General features: G+C 43.1%; 1 protein-coding gene across 1 annotated transcript in view; it reads left to right on the top strand.

Moving 5' to 3' along the window:
* The window catches only part of cngb1a (cyclic nucleotide gated channel subunit beta 1a), a 34,856-nt gene that overhangs the window by 8,190 nt on the left and 6,539 nt on the right, over positions 1 to 20,127 (top strand). The window contains exons 11-31 of the mRNA XM_013909104.1: positions 325 to 425; positions 970 to 1,027; positions 1,378 to 1,407; positions 1,595 to 1,655; positions 1,754 to 1,781; positions 4,157 to 4,290; positions 5,231 to 5,328; positions 5,489 to 5,626; positions 5,816 to 5,857; positions 7,442 to 7,561; positions 9,396 to 9,410; positions 10,258 to 10,471; positions 12,578 to 12,614; positions 14,046 to 14,187; positions 16,274 to 16,375; positions 16,463 to 16,611; positions 16,860 to 17,090; positions 18,248 to 18,456; positions 18,545 to 18,595; positions 19,616 to 19,702; positions 19,782 to 19,846. Of these exons, the coding sequence (XP_013764558.1) occupies positions 325 to 425; positions 970 to 1,027; positions 1,378 to 1,407; positions 1,595 to 1,655; positions 1,754 to 1,781; positions 4,157 to 4,290; positions 5,231 to 5,328; positions 5,489 to 5,626; positions 5,816 to 5,857; positions 7,442 to 7,561; positions 9,396 to 9,410; positions 10,258 to 10,471; positions 12,578 to 12,614; positions 14,046 to 14,187; positions 16,274 to 16,375; positions 16,463 to 16,611; positions 16,860 to 17,090; positions 18,248 to 18,456; positions 18,545 to 18,595; positions 19,616 to 19,702; positions 19,782 to 19,846 (2,112 nt within the window). The remainder of the gene's footprint in view (positions 1 to 324; positions 426 to 969; positions 1,028 to 1,377; positions 1,408 to 1,594; positions 1,656 to 1,753; positions 1,782 to 4,156; positions 4,291 to 5,230; positions 5,329 to 5,488; positions 5,627 to 5,815; positions 5,858 to 7,441; positions 7,562 to 9,395; positions 9,411 to 10,257; positions 10,472 to 12,577; positions 12,615 to 14,045; positions 14,188 to 16,273; positions 16,376 to 16,462; positions 16,612 to 16,859; positions 17,091 to 18,247; positions 18,457 to 18,544; positions 18,596 to 19,615; positions 19,703 to 19,781; positions 19,847 to 20,127) is intronic.

Raw genomic sequence — 20,127 nt, 5'->3', positions numbered from 1 at the left:
AATCTTCTTTTTTGTGGTACTGGTACTGGTTTTATTTTGTTGTATTTATCTTTGACACCTTAAAGGCCGGTCCGTGAAAATATTGTCTGCCATAAAAGGTTGTGGACCGCTGCATCAGATGTTAGAGGTGAGAGATGAGTGGGTAAATGAGACTCAGGTGAAGATAATTAAGCAAAACAAGAAGTAAAACTTGAGATAGACAGAGGAGAAAATGAGACAAACAAGACATAAACAGAAGGTTAACACAAAGAAAAAGAACTCAGCCACCTCACAGGAGCTAACTGTTCATGTGATATTTCAATCTGCCTGTGTTCTTACTCACAGCATGATAGACTGGATCAAACAGGGCATCGAGAAGGTGGTTCCTCAGCCAGAGATCCATGTTCGCTCAAAAACGGAGGCTGAAGCTCCAGCTCCAGCTAAAGGTATCTTTACTTCTCATTCAGCCACAAATCATCATTATAGACCTATTTAGCTCAGAGATTTTCTTTCATGTTGTGGTGGTAAATGTTTGATTTGAACTGCTTTGCTTGGTTGAGCTCACCTGAAACATCATGTTCTGCTGACAGCTGGAGAAAAGAGAGTACACTATTCTTTCTAAAACAAACATTTGGACATTTAATCACCTTCGACTGGCTGTACTTTTGTGATATTTGGTCCTGGTTGAAAACACAGAGTTCAGCATAGTTGTAGATAACCTTCACAAAAACCAATAGAATCAGCATTTTATGGAAATACATGTTTAGATATTATTCAGCAAGAAAATCTTTACGAACTGATGACAGCTTTCTGATTTTTTTTAACTATAAATGCAGTTGCTAACAGCAGTGTAAGCTGCGTCCAACATCTGTAATTCTACTTAGCCTCTTTCTGCCAGATGCCTTTTCTTGGACATGTAAAACTTTAGGATTCAGTGGTGCCGTTTTGTAAAATTGTGCTAATATGATTTGCTCCTCCCCTTTTAAACAGCTGAAGCTCCGCCTCCAGCTCCTCCACCTGTCCCCAAACCAGCCCCAGAGACCAAGAAGTGAGTCAAACCTTTGTCACGGTGTTGTGTCCTGTTTTAAAGTCTTTAAAAGGGAATCAGGCCCTGCGGAATGATCTATTTTACTCTAACTTGGACCATAATTTACAAAATGAGCATCATGTTTCATTCGGTAAGATTTAAAACTAGTGATTGAGACCATAAACTCACCGGAAGGTGTTACTTAGCTCAGAGATCAGGTGAGCAGGAAGTACATTTTCTCACAGCCTTCTACAAAATCATGCCAGAGGAGTCGCCCCCTGCTGGTTATTAGGAAGAATGCAGGTTTAAGGCAGCTTTGCTTGATTTTTCAAAGCTGGAAGCTCAGGTCTCTCCTACTTTTGTCCTCACAGGTCCACCAAGGAAGCCGAGGAGCCACCAAAGTAAGTGGAAACATGTTTATGTTGAGATAGAAAAGTATTTTGTCCTTGTTAGCAGGGAAGCTAGCGTTAGTCCAGACAGAAGAAAAGCAGTTCAGCGTCAGGTTTGGTCCTGAAAACCAAACAAACCATACCTCCATGATTCTATGCGGATGTTGACTGTAGTCAACTCTTCTTGTTGTTCTTCCAGCATGATGGGCTGGATCGTCAATGGGATCGGTCGCATGTTGCCTCAGCCCGTGCAGAAGTCGGTGAGTTGCTGCTACATGACGCTCAGCTCTCGCAAACATGCCATAAAATTCCAGTTAGGTCAGGTGACCTGAAGGTGTCATCTGTTTCCTTCATACAGGATGCAGGAAATGACGAGGTGCAGACCAGTAAGTACAACAACAAACCAACATCAGAGTCGCATCACACTCAGTTGTGAGTTTATTAGTGGCCAATTGTACGATGAGCAGCTTGGACAGAAAATACTGAGATACAGATAATTTACATCCATCCATCCCAAAGGGAACAATACAACAGGAAACGCAGCTCGATGATCCGATATAAATGCACGTGAAAAGGAGACGTTTTATATGCTGTAGCTTGTTTTGAGCAGCCACCACTGACACATGAAGATCCCAATATAGACTTTCTGAAGTTGGCTGAAAGTTGGTTATAGAAATCATGCTGACTGAAAACCTGGTTTATCCTTACACTGTGACTCTTGGAGTGGGTGTAAAATGCATTTGGTTGTTTGGATGCCTTCATTAAATATACTAAAGTTCTATATAAAAACATTTACTGATTTAATAGAAGTGAGGTGGGAAATTTCTCGCGTTTCATTGTTACAACCAAACTTTTCGATGAGAAACACCCTAAACCGAGCTACAGATTTAAGTCAATTAAAAAGTAATTTTCTTACTACATCTATTTTTTTTTAGAAGACCCCATTTATATTATTCTGTGACACTGGCGAATTGATTGATTGATTGGTTAGTGGTAGGTCAGGGGTTGGTGTCAGTGATGAGGCAGACTGTAACTGGGCTGCTCTTCTCCTTCTGTTTCAGGGGGGAAAGGCGGACAGAGCCCCTTAAAATAAAAGGAGAAGGAAGAGCGGGACAGAGTCGCTCACACTGACACTGACAGCAGCAGACACTTTAACTGACTGACGGACACTCAGAGCTGTTTGCGCACAGCTACGGCAAGATTCAGTCCTGTAGCGCTCACAAAGCTGCACTGCTTTTGTTTTGCACAGCCATCGTGCGGAACTTAAACTTAGAAAAGGGGCACAATTGTATGATTTTATTCAAGGGGACTCATTCTGCTTCTGCTCCCTGTTTTGATTGTTTGACTCTAATAGAGTAGCTTTGCATGATTCAAAGTCCAAAATAATCCTTTGTCTCACACCGGGTCGTTGTTCACTCACAAAGTTCTTTCTTTGTCTAAAACATTATGTTAGCTCCTCCCCCTTTCTTATGATAAGCTGCCCTTTATAAGGTGGGCGGGGCATCCGTGTCTGAGATGACCATATTAGGGTTAATCTCACTCTTTGCCCATGTTTAATATGAACTTCCACCATCTGAACAGGAGATATTTGAAGGAAAACAAACAAAAAGCAGAATATGTCCCCTTTAATGAACACCAGTTATGATTAGGAAGTCTTTATTGCTATGCTCTGTTTAAAGTTCAAGCCTTTGGTGCCCCTTCATACTGGGAACTCTGGATTGCTGGTAGTCCACGTCAACTGCTTGCTTGGTAAAGGGGACCAGTTGTTCTCATTTCCAGCTCTTTAATCTTTTAATCCTGGAACTAAACCAGAGTAACTTGGCAAGATTCTCAGGTGAAAATAATTCTTATTTATCGTATATTGCCCCTTTATGTAGTTTCCTGTCTGAAACTAGCTGCTTTAGCTCCCGTCTCTTCAAGGTACCCATCTCTAAAAGCCCAATGCCTTCTGATTGCCTGACTTATGGAAGCCTACAGAGGGGCAGCACCTTGTGTTTTTGAGATGTACTGCCTGTACGTCATGAGGGTGCTGTTCCTGTAGCAAGTGACTTCTGCATAGTCTTTGAATACAAATAAACATAAATATGTTTATTCATATTAAAATGATACCAGCCAGAAACTGAGGTAAAGCACAACTGGTCCCCTTTGAAGGTTTTTGCTAAATCATTGCAGACGACTACAAAGGAAGCCTTTTGCTTAATATTTATTATAATAAAGACATTATTTGGAAAAAAGGTGTCTGTTGTGTTGTTGTTATAAACCTGAAAAGGGCAATAGACCTATCAACCAACCAACCAATCAATCAGTTATCAACTGTTCAAAAATCTAATCATTTCTAGCAACTTAAGCTTTTTTAGGACTCAAAGCACATTTATTTCTAAATTCTTCAATTAAAATATTTATTTCAGACATGCCAGTTAAGTAGCAGGTGCTTAAATACTTCACAATATGGACCAAAAGGAGCCGTTTGAAAATCTAGACGTTCTAATAATTAAACCCGCACATCTAAATCAAATGAAAATGCAGTTACTCAGTATGAATTACCTGAATTACCCCAAACACAGTCCATTTCTTGACTTTAACCTTTTTAAAGCAAAAGTTTCATACTAGCCATCTGTTAGGATTACTAGATTAATGTATGTTTCTTATTACAACCTTTTAAATGAATACTCCAGCTTTTACTGCACCTTCTTGGAGACTTCTAAACACATAAATATAGAGAAAGTCTTCAGCCCTGTTCTTCCTGCCATGTGCCATTCAGTCAGTATCATACAGAAGAACACAGACCTGGTGCTGGAGGACATTGAACAGGAAGAAGTCAAGGAAACAAAGCCGGAGGTGAAGGAAGAGCCACAGCTGGAGAAGAAAGAGGATGTGAAGCCATCCAAAAAGGAGGTGAGCCTGACCTGACCGCATGATTGTAACACACAGCTCTGAGCCACACCAATGTAATATGCTCACTATGAACATAAGTATTTTAAATCAAATTGTAGTTCTGCCACAGGTAACATGGTACTAACATGGTACTAACCCATGTGGAAGAGTGGTATGATAGCAGCTCTGCAGTCGTAGTCCCAGAAAGGCATGACAGCACTTCAGTTACCAGTACATGTCCTTCAGGATATCAGTATCCCAATGCCATGGGACAATCAACATGGTAGTACCAGTGTAGGCACTGTCTATTTATATGGTACCATGTTTGGTATTATGGTTTCACAGTAACTACAGGGCACTCTACTATGGTAGCACCAAAATAATGGCAGCACTTCTATTACCACTGTAGTAAAGATTGTAGATGGTGTATAAACTTTTGTCCTTAAGAACAAGGGTCCAATAACCCCAGTGGCATTTGGAAGGATAAGTGTTAATACTAGTGCTGGTACTGTGGCCATCTAAATGTTACCACGGTCATTTTTGAATTAACACTTTCAGTGGGAAACTGGTACTACCAGAATAAGTTATTTAGTAAGCACTTTAGGTACTGCAGCACTTCAAATACCACTGTAGTACTGGTTGTACCATAGTATGTTTTGCAGACCCAGGATACCAGTATTCCAGTACCATGGCAAAAGTGAAATGGCAGGAGAACTGTAAACACTGTGGTAAATAGTGTGATATATGACAGCAGTCCCCAACCTTTTTTGCGCCATGGACCGGTTTATGTCTGACAATGTTTTCAGAATCAGACTCCAGTCTCAGCACTATGGGGAAGGATAAGGTAATACTAACAAAGGCCTTGTGTAAATGTTATCATGGTGCTACCAGAGTTCATTAGGTGACTGATGACTGCTCGAGTGAACTGTTGCTACGTAACTAAAATCATGGCTGGTTGCAGACTGGAGATGCAGAATCACAGGTGGATGAGTTGAGTCCACTGATTGACAGCATCAAAAAGGAGGCTGGAGAGGCAGTCCTAGCTCACATGGAGGAAAGGTTAGCCTCAGTCTTTTGTCTCATATGTGCAATAAGGATGATGATGATGATGATGATGATGTCTCTTGGGCGTTCTTGGGTAGCAATTTTAGCAAGATGTCTTTGTTATTTAAGTCACATAAATTCTTCTATCCATGACTATTGATTGATCTTGTTACAGGCTGCAGCAGGAGCGTCTGGAGGCAGCTCGTGTGGCTGAGGAGATGGCCAGAAAGGCAGCGGAGGAGGCAGTCCGCCAGCTCGAGGTGGAGCATTCAGCTAAGATTGTAATAGAAACACTACCAGAGTCCAATGAACAGTAAGTAACATCAATTCAAAACATCACGCATGAGCAGCGCCATGGCAAAGTGCTCTAACCTATGAGCTTATTGGGATTTATCAAAAAAAGATCCTTGTAGTATCTCAAACATCTGAGCAGTAGTATGGTAAACAGAAAACAGTCCAACGTGACCTGAAACCTCGAATTGCTCCTGTTTGCTTTGAACAGGCTGCCCAATATCCTGGAAGAAGAAAATGAGGATGATCCAGAGTAAGTTTCCTTTGGTGAAGCCCAAATAACAATGCTGTGGGTCTTACATGCTGCTTTTGTGCTCCTAGCTTAGGCTGCTGCAGCTTTTATATCACCTGAAAGTGATGGGACAGGTGAGACAATGTTCTTATCTCAAACACAATCCACATAGCACTTTATATTCCAAGTGTTGGGTTGAACAGTATGTTAAATAACTTACATGCTACTGCTGAACTTCTATCAGTAACATGTACGTTTTCATGAAAAGAGAAATTTCCCAGCTCTCTTTGCTGCCTTTAACAACAGGCTGGTTTCTCTCATCTTTGATTGCACTCAAATCAAAGGATGCCACATTAGCTAGCAACATTAGATAACAATAACTAGAAAAAAATCTTTTTTATCTAATGAATGCTGTCTAGCCAAATTGAAGTGTGGGGAAATGAGGATTATCGTCAGCAGAGCATTTTATTGATGGGGGCTCTTTGATTGAAAGCTGTCAATCTTGGCTAATATAAGCAAACACTATCTTACTTGTTAGTCTTAAAGATTTGTAAGCTACCTCACACACCTCACTCCCAGGGCTGTCTGTGCAGATAAATTAGGTTTTTCTAAGTTACTTTATCAGCTAACATTAGCTAACATATTTAGCTAATAGTGTTATATTTAGCTAATAACACAGCTAACATATTTCTGTAGATAGCTTACATAGCTAAGTTAGCTAGCTAGCTAACTGTAGTGTCCTCAAATTACTACTTGAGAAAATCGCTGGAATGTAAATGCTTATTGGCTAGTTGGCTACATCTAAGTTAAAAACAACTGCTAACACTAACTAGTACTACATGTAACGTTATACTGTACTGACCTTAGCCAACAGTAAGTCATGTAACAACACAAAGCCAAGGAGTATGGCATCAATGTCACTGTACAGGACATACAGGTCATACAGACCCCTGATGTCGGTTTATACACCATGAGTGTCATTCATAACAGCTGTTTTTATGTCACGCCATCTGTAAGATCCTTCCCTGAACACTGACCTTCCACATCAGCCAGGTTCCGCAAACCAGTCGACTAGTTATTAAATGTCAAAAAAAATAAAACCCTGAAAAATTCCAACTTCTATATGTTATAATTATGAGAACATCTAAAATAATTAGAAGAGCACGAAATCGTAAAAATACTATACATTCAGGTCCCATTCAAAGAACAGGCTGTTGGAATAGGAAGCGTTATTGTTGGATTCAGCCTGTTTTTCTTTAAATTGATAGAAAATTGATTTGAGATCGCTGCTGTCGCTCTGTGCGACTTGTTTCTGTTCTTGTAGAGTTATGAAATATTTTATCAACATTTTCAACATAAGGCCTCCAAAGGTTTGCTGTGTGCATATCCATGTGTCCATGGATAACAGTAGTGTAGTTTGTGGACAGTTTCGGCTGGCCTAGCCTCTTTAGTTTAACAGCAGGCTTCATCTTCACCTTCGCTGCTCTCTGCTTAGCTCTGTCGCTACCGCCTTTAGCTTCAGAATGGTTGAAAGATGAGCTCAGCTGTCTCAGGTGTCTGACTGGGACTCTCCATCTTATTTAACATTTGCTGCACACTGTTCAGGTTACAAAACCTGCAGGAGGACAGTGAAGACAGCACAGAGAATCAGAGTCCTGAGGAAAATAAAGTGACAGAGGAAGATAAAATCAAGACCACTGTTGAGGAAGAGACTAAATCTGAGCAGTAAGTTTGGTCATAGAATTTGGTCTGCTTGTAGAGTAAGAAACTAAAAGATACTCAAATAGTTTGCACACACAAGTGTGCACTAAGAGGCTGACGTGCCTGCTGGCATTATCAGATTTATGAAGCTTTAAACCTTTTACATCTTTTTAGAGCAAACTGAAGTCCTGCCCTGTTCCTGGCTGGCATCTCTTCTTTTTAACAGAAGGTGTTTGTTCGAACTTGACTCGCTGCACTAGGAGCTGAAATCAGTTTTGTCACTTGGAGAACATCCTGAAGGATAAAACCAGAGGGCCGTGCAGTCAGTTCTCCCATAGCTTTTTCCACAAACTTGGTTCACAGCTCGTTTACTTTTCCATAGCACTAATGTTGCCTGGGTACTAAAGAGTCCAATGTATTTGCAGGAATTGGTTGGCCAAATAAAACACTACCCGGTTTTATTTGGCTCCTTTCTAGCGCCAATGAATAAGACCTAACGAGAAATGGTCATTTCAAATCTTCAAGTTGTCATTCGGTTGTTAAACTAAACTTTCAGCGCCTTGAGGTAACTGGTGTTGTGATTTGGTGCTACATAAATAAAATTGAATTGAATTAAACTGTATACCCAAGATGAATGTTAGAGACTTTTTTAAAATTTGCCATGTAGTTAAAACAAAATCCAGCCCTTCCTATGATGGGTCACTGATGACGTCCACCCTACACATTGTTTAATTTCCTACATGTGTTTTGGCCATACAGTGCTTCTGTTAAAACATTTTAAATGTGTCATATCAGTGACACCTGTACATAAATGCATATTTATAAAAAGTTCAAACCTAATGTGCACCACCGTAGCCAGCTGTCATAACAGCTCGGCCCCAAAAAGCACAGCAGGCCAGACTTTGAACAACACCACCTCACACCACAGATTTAACCTAAGAAGCTGATTCCTGTTGTTAACGGTGAATGTCAGACACAGCCAGCCGAAGTAGCTCAGTTGGGAGAGCGTTACACCGTAGATCTAAAGGTCCCTGGTTCAATCCTGGGGTTTGATAAGCAGACAATGGGCAAGCTTTTGGCAGCTGGATAGTGTAATGGTAAGTTTGATTCCTTCCAAGTATCCAGTAAGGGTCCTGGCTAGGTCCAAAGGAATGGTAAATGGCCTGTATTTATATAGCGCTTTTCTAGTCCCTAAGGACCCCAAAGCGCTTTACACATCCAGTCATCCACCCATTCACACACACATTCACACACTGGTGATGGCAGCTACATGTAGCCACAGCCACCCTGGGGCGCACTGACAGAGGTGAGGCTGCCGGACACTGGCGCCACCGGGCCCTCTGACCACCACCAGTAGGCAACGGGTGAAGTGTCTTGCCCAAGGACACAACGACCGAGACTGTCCGAGCCGGGGCTCGAACCGGCAACCTTCCGATTACAAGGCGAACTCCCAACTCTTGAGCCACGATCGCCACGAATGCCCTGGAATGGCGTGGCTACGTCTGCAGCTCGGACGCAACACATTTCACTGCATGTTGTACTTGTTTCGTTACGCTGACAAAGGCCTGACTTCAGCAAACTGGCATTATGGGTTCACGTGGAGTCTCCTGGTAAAGCTCTCTTTGGTCTCCAACAACTAACTTTCTGTCGTTAGATGTTTCCTTTGTTGTATGTATAGAGGGGCTTTCAGAGTTTATGGTTATCCAGAAATCAGGGCAGGACTTTGGTTCAAATAGTTTTTATGCCCAGACGTTTACTATGCACTACTTCTGTAGAAGTTGCTTTTTTCAGTTTTTCCATTGATTACATTTACCTTTATTTTCTGCTGCGTCTTGCCTACTTTTCTTCTGTGAATCAGGGCAGATCTCAAAAGGTAGGTTGGATTTTTTTATAGGCGGTATAACCACACAGAATAAAGCAGTTCTGTTTTTGTCAGCCAGCTACTGTGTTTCACCTGCTTCTGGTGGCTTCATTATGGTTAACTATAGTTGAAGATTCAGTCCAATATACAGCCAAGAGGGCACATTTTGCTTTGTATAATCGATTACCTTGATTACTTAGAACAAAAAAATACTAACAGGCCCAGACACAGCCCAGTGTTGTCTTCTTTAGCAATGTTGCTTGAACAGGGCAGGTATTGTAATCGATTATATTGATGTTCCCAAATAATGTTGACAGCATCCTGTTATTTCTAATATAACCGCCAACAATTAACAAAATAAACCAAACTAAACTGGCTCACCATTTCTAGAAAGAATTTGCGATTTGTGTCCTCTGTACACACTTACCCATAATAACAACGTTATCCAGTGAACGGCAAAAATGAGAAAAGATCTCACCTCAGATATTTGCCCCATGGGGTTCAGGGTACAACCTTATGTCTGAATGTTTGACCAGTTGCAAACATTTTGTCTCATAATTTAGAAAAACAGGACCCAAGAGTACAAATGTCAGTATTTCCCTATCAGATCCTTCCACAGTAGATTATACCTCAAACAGAAGCCACTTACATTGCAATTGTAAGTTTTCCTGTGCCCACGTGCTTCTCATAGGAAACTCACTGAGATATTCACCTCACACTGTAAACTCTGACATGAACGTTGCTGTGAATTGTTGCTTGTCAGTGCAGATGATGTCAGTGGAAGGATCAGCTCTGCAGCTTTTGTGGAGGTCTGGTTCGCTCTTCTATGATGTTAATGACGGCTGCTCCTCTTCACCAGGTGCATGGTAGACGTCTGCCCAGCTGAAGATGAAATCAAAGCAACAACTCAAGTGGAAAAGGTGGAGCCTGCTCCAGACGAAACCCACAAGCCCCCAACTCCACCCACTGAATCTGAAGCACCAGAGGAAGCCACTCCTTCAACAGATGCAGAACCAGTCTCCCAACAACCTGAGCCACTGCCTCCAGAAACTCCACCCACTACCACGGATCAGGTGATGGTCTCCTGGATTCTGCTTCAGTAGATGGTAGTTTGAGCCAAGCAGAAGAGTTCGAGTATGTTGACAGGTGAGCGGTAGATTGACAGAAGGGCTGTTTGATCTAGTTTCCTACCCTCACCTTTGGTCATGAGTAGGGATGGGTATCATTTAGGTTTTATCCGATACCAGTACTAAACCGGTACTTTTGAAACGGTGCCGGTGCTTAAAGAATGGAGAACACACACTTTGTCCAAAAACCTCTCATGTTTAGCTGTCTTTTTGTAAAAAGATAACCATGTTAGCCTTTTCTGCAGCTATGGGGCATATATGGCATCACTCTTGGCTGGAAGCAGTGCTTAAACAATGGAAAAAACACAAACTTTGTCCAAAAACCTCTCATGTTTAGCTGTTTTCCACTTTTTCTTTGGTCATTTTAGCCTTTTTGGCCAAGGTGAAGGGAGTATCTGCCATCAAACAAGAAGACAGCCGCATGTACAGTAACTACGTCTGTGTTTGCTAGTTCACCTTACATGCATTAATGTAATAACGTGGTTAGCCTACTCAACGTAAATTACACACGAACAACATGAAGCTACTCACGCAGAGAAGAACGGCTGCTGCTGCATCATCATCCTCATCATTCTGCTACACTGGCAGGGCTAGGGGGCAGGACTCTCCTCTTCGGGTTCTTGGGGGATGTTGCTAACTCCGGGACCGATAACAGGCACCACACCCGCAGTAGATGTGTGAGGTCTCGCAGCAAGCTATCAAATACGGCATATTTCTCGGCTTTAAAAAAACTCTATGCGTCGCCAGGTGTTTCATCAGATTTGAGGTGTTACCTCCTTTGACAGCATCACAGTATCAGCTTAAAGCACTTGCTGCTGCTGAGTTTGCATATTTTGCTGTGAAGTACAGCCAGACTTTGACCGCTTCGCCTTGGGCATTTTTAATCTGCTCTAAAAGAACGTACGTACCTGGCCCCGCCTACTACGCTTGCAAAGGTAAAATGATTGGCTAGAATCCAAAGTGTGTGACATCTCAGTAAAAAAAAAAAAAAGGACCGAAATAAAGCACTGAAATGTGCGCTGCTTTTCGGTCTGGTTACTACCGTTTATGTCAGAACCGGTGCCATTATGGCACCGGATACCGGTACACATCCCTAGTCATGAGGTAGTGGCCCAAAGAATGAGATCGAGGACACTCCTCGAGCTTCTCCTGAAGGGACTCTGGACTCTCCTTTAGAGGAAGGGGAGGAACTCATTTAGAGTAGAGCCATCACTCCTACACACTGAAAAGGAGCCACCTGCAGTGGTTCATCATTTGCCCAGGATGTCTCCTGCACGCCTGCTGCATGTCGAACCAGGAGGAGACCCCATGTGAGGTAGAACCAACACAAGCTGGAGAGATTGTCTCTCGACTGGTTGGGAATGAATCGGTGTCCCTCCATGAGCTTGAAGGTGGAAGAGTACAGAGGGAGGTGTAGCTGAGAACCTGAGGAATGTACAAAAGACCGAGTCAAAGTGGCTCTGAATCTTTGTGGCTTCTTTCCCAGAGAGCAAGAGGAAGAACCTGGTGAAAGTCAAAGAGACAATCTAGGAACTTGAAGAACTTATTATTGGAGGACACATTAGAAAAAGTTCTGGACTTGAAAGATCTGCTGACCTGGTGCCAGATACCACTGGCACTGTTATTTATTGGTCTTAATTTTTTTGGTATGTTCTCACTTCCTAAACCAGCACTCTACAACCTGAATTATACGTACTTCGAAGAGTTAATCTCTGATTAATTTCTTCTGATTATCCCAGATATTGTCAGAAAGGAGTTCCAGCTGCTTGACTTTGTCCTGAGCTTTCAGTGTATTGAGTGGTCTCCATCAGAGGACCGAGCTGGCTAAGCTGTCGTGGAGATCAGTCTGTTGGTGTTAAAGGTCTTTAGCTCGTGTGGACGTCGGTGATAAATCCAATTCCTGTGGTTCCTTGGAAACAGTTGGAAAAGAGCATCTCTACTTGAGAATCACTCACTGGCTTTCTAAGGAAATTTCAACCATGTTCCTGTGACTGCAGGACGGATTGACAGTTATATCTTGTTTTTAATAATTGTTTTCTTCTTAATTCTCAGACCAGCACAGCAGAAGCAGAAGAAGGTGGATGTGGAGGTGAGACTGCAAAATCAGGTTTTATCTGTTCGGTCTTCTTGTTTCTCTTGTTCCGACTGCTCTCTTCATGGATTTCTTTGCCCTTCGTTACCTTCACTGGTCCGGTTTTAGGACCCTAACGCTAACCCTTCTCACTGCTGTTTCTCTGTCTAGTTCCTGACATTTGCTCTCCGATAAAGAGCTTTCTGCTTCGATTCCCTCATGCTGCCGAGTGCCTGGAGAGCTGCACAAAGCTGATGCGTAACCATAACCTCACCCCTCCCACGCTGTCCGTGCCGGCACCACCGCCAGAGCTCGCCCAGCTGACCCAGGAGCTGTTGCAGCTCACCAAGCAGGCGCAGCAGTGCTGTATGAGCATCTACAGCCGCTTCAGGGGCCTTAACTCCAAGTCCCAGGATCCTTAGCAGCCGTAACCCCCACCCCCCTCCAGCAGACTCCTAGAGACACCTTATAGATTATAGACTAGATAATCTGTGTAGATCGAAACCTTTGAAGTGCCAAACCAAACAAACACACTTCCAGTGCCTCCGAACGTTCCATTTCCCCCTCATCCTCACTCCCATCATGCTCTGCAGCTCCGCTGTGCTTCACCATCAGCTGCCAGCTAAGCACGCCACAGGTAATCAGGAGGAGGTGGATGTCTGAGCTGCTGTAGGCTGTGTGCTTGTCCCTTTGCTTTTTTTAATGAGTCGTTTAGAGCTGAATCACCAACAAAACTGGGCAACAGAATCTCCATGTTTACCTCGCGATAGTCTGTGTGATGGGATTTGTTACTGAAGAGTTCTTTATCTGCCACGTTGTTGCCCCTGGTGATGGATTTTTCACGAAGCAGCGTGATGCAGATTTCCTGTCGAGGCCGAAATATTTAAGCAAGCATGAATCAGTTTTTGCTCCATTTATGTGGACACAGGAAATCAAAACTGGACTTCAGTCCTGTGATTCTCATTTAAGACTGAAGAGAAACTCTGTGACTTTACCTGCATCATATTTTCTGTGACCTGTTAGAATAAGAGAGGCCATTTATCGAGCTGGTAACATTAAATGCAGGGGGGCTTCTGTGGATTTGGGGTTATTTCCAGACAGTTTTACATATTTAATGCTGAATAACTCTTGTAAACACCACACATCTGTAAACTGGAGAACACACTTGGCCCATAAACGTATAAAAATTAATATATTTATTTAAATACACATTTTTCTTACCATAAAACCTCATCAGTTCTTTTTGTTTTTTTCTCTGGATGTGTCCAGAGGCAACAATCAGCATTTTATCATCTACAAATAAATGAAAGCAGAAGTTTAAAGTTGCGCTGGTGCTTTGGAAACAGCAGTTTAACACGTCGACCTGAAATGCGGTTCAGTTGAGGGCGAGTTGATTCGTGTAGGAAGACGTCGCCTGAAGTCCAACTGCATTTATTTTCTGGTCCTCAGAAAACTGCAGTAAACGTTTGGCTGAAGCTTCAGAGCTGAAGGTGGAGGCGATGGATGTGATGGAAGGGAAAGGTCTGAACATCCCCCAGATTATCACCACCCCAGAACCAGAACCGAACAATCTCACAGCCCCAGAGCTCAGGTAACACACAACGTGTATGCTGCTGCTCACGGCCTTCAGGGGGCGCTGTTACCACGCTAAGACATGTAAACGTATGAAAGCATCCATGTTTAATGTCTGTGTTATCCTGTCTTCATGTCCAACTCTGCATCCTTTCATGGTTGTTCTTGTCCTGCTAAAAGTTGCTGAGCGAAACATCTAACAGCTCCAAATATGATTAAAAACACAACTCTGAGTTAAAATCAATGTAAATGGTTTCCTTAAATCTTTCTTTAGCTCCATCCTTTCTGAAACTGTTTGAACTGATTCATATCTCCATGTTCAGAGGCCTGCACACCAAAGGACGTTTGACATACCCATGTTATCACTGTCAGGGTCAGAGGTCACCTGAAGGTGGTCTTCAGCTCCATAAGTTAACCCAGTTAACCTTCAGCACACAAACATCCAAGGAATTTTACAGGAATGGAGACGTGCTTTTCCAGAGATCCGATTGGCCAGTAGGTGGTATTTTTGTATCTGCTGATCTCAAAGATAACCAGAAATCTTCAGATATCAATGAAATTCCTCGACGTGTAGCAACAAGAGACGGAATAAACACGCAGTGGGCGGGTCCTAAGTCAATATTCTCGCAACTTTAATGAAAGCAGGCACCAATGGGAGCAAAGAATATTTGTAACTGACCAGTAGTAACAAACACTGCTGGTCAATACACACTACAATATACACAACTTTGTCAGTATTGACAAGCAGAGCAATGCACGGTTGCTCTGCTTGAAGGGTCTTCATCCCAAATCTTCCTGTGCAGTATCGGCCTCCGATGGTCTTTGAGGTAAGTCGTATGTTCAGATGACGTCTCGGTGGAGTAAAAATAAAACGGAGCTACACAAAGCCAAAATCTTTAAAGCAGTTTTTAACCCAAAGAATTAAATTAGAATCACTTTTCACAGTGGTTCAGTCTAAATATCAGGAGAGCAAATCAATATGCTTTCAGATGTGTGGCCACAACTGAAGATTAGCTTCAGAGACTCTGACAGTGTAAATGTAGGAGTACAGAGCTCGAATAAAAGCTTTGTGAATCTGAAACTGTGTTTGAAACCATTAATGAAGCTGACTTGTTAATCTGGTCGAAATTAGAAGCTGGTCTCGCCGCTCAGCAGCCGTGTGAGTAACGTCTTGGGTGGTTATTGGGGCAGTTATTCTAAGGCTACTATCTGAATGAGTCAGTGGAGAGTCTTGACTTTATTGTCATTGATCACTGAGACCAGTTAACAACAGTTTAAAGAGCTTTTTTCTGTTAGACAACCATCAGTTGATTCAGGGGCCAATGCGATGTTCTGTTGTACCACGATAAACACATCTTTAAGATTGTCTGTCTCTACAGACGGTATGTGAGCATCATATGGACACCTGCGCTTTTGGTGAATTTCTCACTATAGTACAATAGTACTGTGACCTCAAAGCAGCCATATTATTGGTCACATGATGTCATTGTTGCCGTTTTAACCCTCTATGACACAAAAAGTAAACATATTGTGTGTAGGGGAAGTCTAAGGAGTAAAATTATTTTGCAAAAGGCTCCAACAGCACAAACACGGTGCAGAGGTCCAGTTCAGGGTTCACCATCCCCCTCTGTCACAGAGGCCACGCCCACTAATATTGCAAATTTTAATCCCGATTGGCTCTCTGGAGAAAGAGCAGACAAATTTCTGTCCAGGACTCCCGTCTGGTCCCTGTCTGATGAAGATAAAAGCAAGTCTGAAGTCTGTGTTTGAACTCACAAGAGCTTCGGGTTCTCTGTGGGCCTTGAAACACCAAGCGTCTCCTGGAAATGTTGAAAATGATTCACAGTTTCTGGGTTTGAGCTTTCTTGATTTGACTGAGCTCTCTTCAGTATTGTGATTGGTGCTGTTGTTGATTTGTTGAGCTCACTAACGTTTTAGAGGCATTTTTTATCGTGCTGTGTTCTGGATGGAGGGACTTCCTTTAACCTCAGTAAGAGCATCAGTCTCTGACAGCTTTAATGTGTTCTGCCATTCTGAATCTGGACTAAATGCAGGCTGGAACATCTTATTGTTTCCTCTCCACGTGTCCGTGTTGATGTCTGTAGTGTTGCAGGTGATGTGTCTGCAGACGAGGACGATCCCGAGCTGCTGAGGGTCGGTTTGAAAGTCTGGACCACTCAGGGAGACCACCTGTCTGCAGACGACGAGTGAGAGAAACCCCACAGACTCACAATGAACTCCCTGCTTCCATCTGTCTGTCCACCATGTTTACCTTCCCGTTCTTCCTCCTGCAGGACACGTCCGCTGTCGGCGACCAGCGTCGGCAGCGTGGTGGTCCAGGACCGCCTCAACGAGCTCGTCAGACTGTTCAAAGGTCGGACGGAGCGGCAGAAAGAACGGCTGATCGACCCGGACGAATCGGAGGAAGAAAGTCCCGCAGCCTGTACGTAGAAACCGGTTTCACGAGTCAGGTCGAGTCAGAAGCTTTGATAAGATAGAACCAAATCCTGCATCAAAACGCCGCTGCAGTGGTTTGCTCAGTGATTATATGAGTTTAACAATATTCGTGCATGAAGGATTTGAATAAATGATGAGATTAAACAGTTTGCATCAAATACTGAATGATTTTCAGCTGCATCAGTGTAAAACCATCAAAATGATGTTCTCGCGCTTCCTGTCTGATCCCTACAGCTCCAAGCAAAGCTCCGCCTCCCCCTCCTCCCCCGCCTCCCCCGGGAGAGGAGAAGAAAGACACAGCAGCAGGAGGAGGAGAAGAGGAAAAGGAGGAGGAAAAGGAGTTTAAATTTGAGCTTCTGGGATATGAGGTCAAAATTCCCAATCTGCCCAAACTTCCCCCGATGCCTGGCTGGCTCCGAGCCATCCTGGAGTTCCGCTTCCCCTCGAGCATCGACCCGTTCACCGGTGAGAAATCGAGTTCTCCATCACCGCACTTTTCAGGACAGCCATATTCACCCACTGCTTCAGCTTCTGGAGTTGGGTGGAGATGAGTTTCAGGGGTAATTTGTGACAGAAGCAGAGAAGCAAGCGTGAAAGGGAAGGTTTACAGGATGGCAGTGAGACCTGCTGTGATTCGTTGGCACAGACACAAACACGGGTGAAGATGTTCAGATGTTTATTGGGAGCGAGCGTCCATCAGGGGGACAGCTCAGAGAGGCTCAGATGGTTTGGACATGTGCAGAGGAGGGAGGGTGGAGGATGAAGACGGAGCTGCCAGGAAGACCTCAGTGCAGGTTCATGGATGTAGTGAAGGAGGACTGCAGGGGGTTGGTGTGACAGAGCTGGTGTGGTGACCCCTAAAGGGAGGAGTCAAGAGACAAAGAAGTAGATTGTTTCCCCGTTGAACGGCAGTGCGCACCTTGCTTTGGTGTCCTTTCAGCTTGTCGTGCACCTCTGGATCTTCAAACTCTGGCCCAGCAGGTGCAGCTCGGTCTTTAACATCTTTTCAGAGATAGATCAGTGAGGAGCTCAGAGGGTCCCAGACGAGTGAGAGGGCGATGCTGCAGCAGCATCAGGGCACCTTCTGGAGCAAAGTGTAAAACACAAGCTGTGCAGTCTCTCATGTATCCTGTGGAGGAGACACCTCAGAAGGTGCAGAGAGGCCAGAACACCGTAAGTGCCTGTATCAGGGGTCACAGGGATCTGATGATGTCACACTTGACGCACTGACCATAAAGTTTTAAGGTTGGATCGAAACTTGATTGAACTTGATTTTTATTTGTGGGACGTGGACGAAGTCAGAGGAAGTGAAATCTGGTGAGCAAAGGTCACGCTGGTGGCGAAAGCGTTTCTGAGCTGGTTTGAGATGAAACATGAGGTCAGGTGAGGTCATCCCCCCGGGTCAGATTGTCACCTGGGGGGATGAATTTACGGTGCGCTACACAAGGATCAGGTTCTTGGTTATCTGAAGTTCAGGTCACCACTAACAGGTGGCGCTGCAGTAAGAACATGAAGTTAAATGATAGTCAGCTCGCTGCTACCAGGGTTTTTTTATGGGTTCTTCTTTTTCCGTCATGTACGGAGGTCAGGGAGACGTTTGACTGTGGATTTCTGCCCCATAGACCTGATCTACGTCATCTGGCTGTTCTTCGTGGTGGCGGCGTGGAACTGGAACGTATGGCTGATCCCCGTCCGCTGGGCGTTTCCTTACCAAACCCCCGAAAACATCCACCTGTGGCTGCTGGCCGACTACACCTTCGACCTCATCTACATCATTGATATCCTCGTCTTCCAGCCCAGGTTGCAGTTTGTCCGCGGAGGAGACATCGTGGTCAGCAGAAATGAAACGATAAATAAAACTTTGATTTTATCTCATAAACTTTCACAAACACCTTTGATCTGGAACTTCTTTTCCACAGTGCAACAAGAAGGACATGAGAGAGCACTACATGACCACAGAGAGATTTAAGGTGAGAACTTTGGGCCAGAGCCACCTGGTGGATGGTGAAGGTACTGCAAGCGGGCCACAGGAAGTTAGAAAATACAATGAATACTTTAAAAAAATTATGTTTTAATTGAGTTTACATTTTACTATTCCCTTTTTAAAAAACAAATCAAATCACTTAAAATAACAAACGTTATTCTCCCTTTGACCTTTTCTCAACTTTCAGTGGGATTTCCCCCAGATATGACACCACATACCAAATCTGAAATACTTTCATTAAATAGAGTGAACTCTCTTTTTTTCAAATAGCAGGAAAAACTAAAATGATGAGATCAAAAATAATAACAAAGAAACACAGCTGTCACTAAAGCTTCGGCTGGGATAGAAAAGATTTTCATATTTCTAAAACTGCTGCATTCATCTGAAGTTTAGGATCTGCTGTTGTATATAAAAACCATAACTCTCTGTGGAAGCCTGCATTCTCTCTAACGTCCAGCAGGGGGCGAATGTAAAGTCTGACCTCAGTAAACACAGTTTATAGTCTCAGTCTCTAGTTTTAAATATTAGTACATTAAACTTGATCTTTATTTTGTGAATCGTGGTCACATTACAAGGGAAAAGTGATGAAGCACATTTATGAGGTCTGGCTTCAAAAATCTAAGATGCCAATGGACAAGTCTTAAAAACAGGACCAGTGGGTTTATAAGATGTATAAATATAAACCGGTTTATAAAATCTGGCCTCTAGTGATGGCTGATGTATCTGGTAATGGTCATAATGTGGATGCTAAAATATGTGTACGCTGCTGGAAAAAAGATGTTATAATCCTATAGATTCATGAATCCTAACAAAACAAACGAGTCTGCATCTTTGATATTTTTGCGTCTTTACATTGTGCACACAGTTTTTTTAAACTCAGCACAACCTCAGCTGTCTCCGTACTTTATATTCAGACCTGAATATTAAGTACGGATTGATTCAGGTCTCTAGAACTTCTTTAACCCTTTGGTTTCCCCCTGGTGAGTGTTTGCTGTGTGCTTTGCAGATGGACATCATCAGCCTGTTTCCTTTGGAGGTATTTTACTACTTCACTGGAGTCAACTCTCTGCTGAGGTTCCCTCGCCTGCTGAAGGTCAGAAGGTTTTTCTGCTTTGTTCACAGCTGATCTTTGTGGTCGGGATGAACGGCTGACCTCTGTTTTCCTCTCTCAGTACATGGTTTTCTCTGAGTTCAACGACAGAATGGAATCTGTGATGAAGAAAGCGTACATCTATAGGTGAGAAGGTCTCCAGCCTCACTCTCCACTGTTTGTCCTGGACATAACATCACTCAGGATCACTGTTCAGGTTGGAGGTGTGAAGGTGAAAATGTAAAGAAAATGTTTTAAAGACCTCATTACCGGCAGTGTTGGTCAAGTTACTTGAAAAAAGTAATCAGTAACTAATTACTGATTACTTCCCCCAAAAAGTAATCCCGTTACTTTACTGATTGCTTATTTTCAAAAGTAATTAATTACTTAGTTACTTCTTAAAAACACGATTTACACCCTGAATAGGT

This window comes from Pundamilia nyererei, unplaced genomic scaffold (assembly GCF_000239375.1).
Source record: "Pundamilia nyererei isolate P.nyererei 1_Seehausen unplaced genomic scaffold, PunNye1.0 scaffold00019, whole genome shotgun sequence".
Lineage (NCBI taxonomy): Eukaryota > Metazoa > Chordata > Actinopteri > Cichliformes > Cichlidae > Pundamilia > Pundamilia nyererei.
Note: the sequence above shows the minus strand (reverse complement) of the source record. Positions and strands in the feature narration are given on the sequence as shown.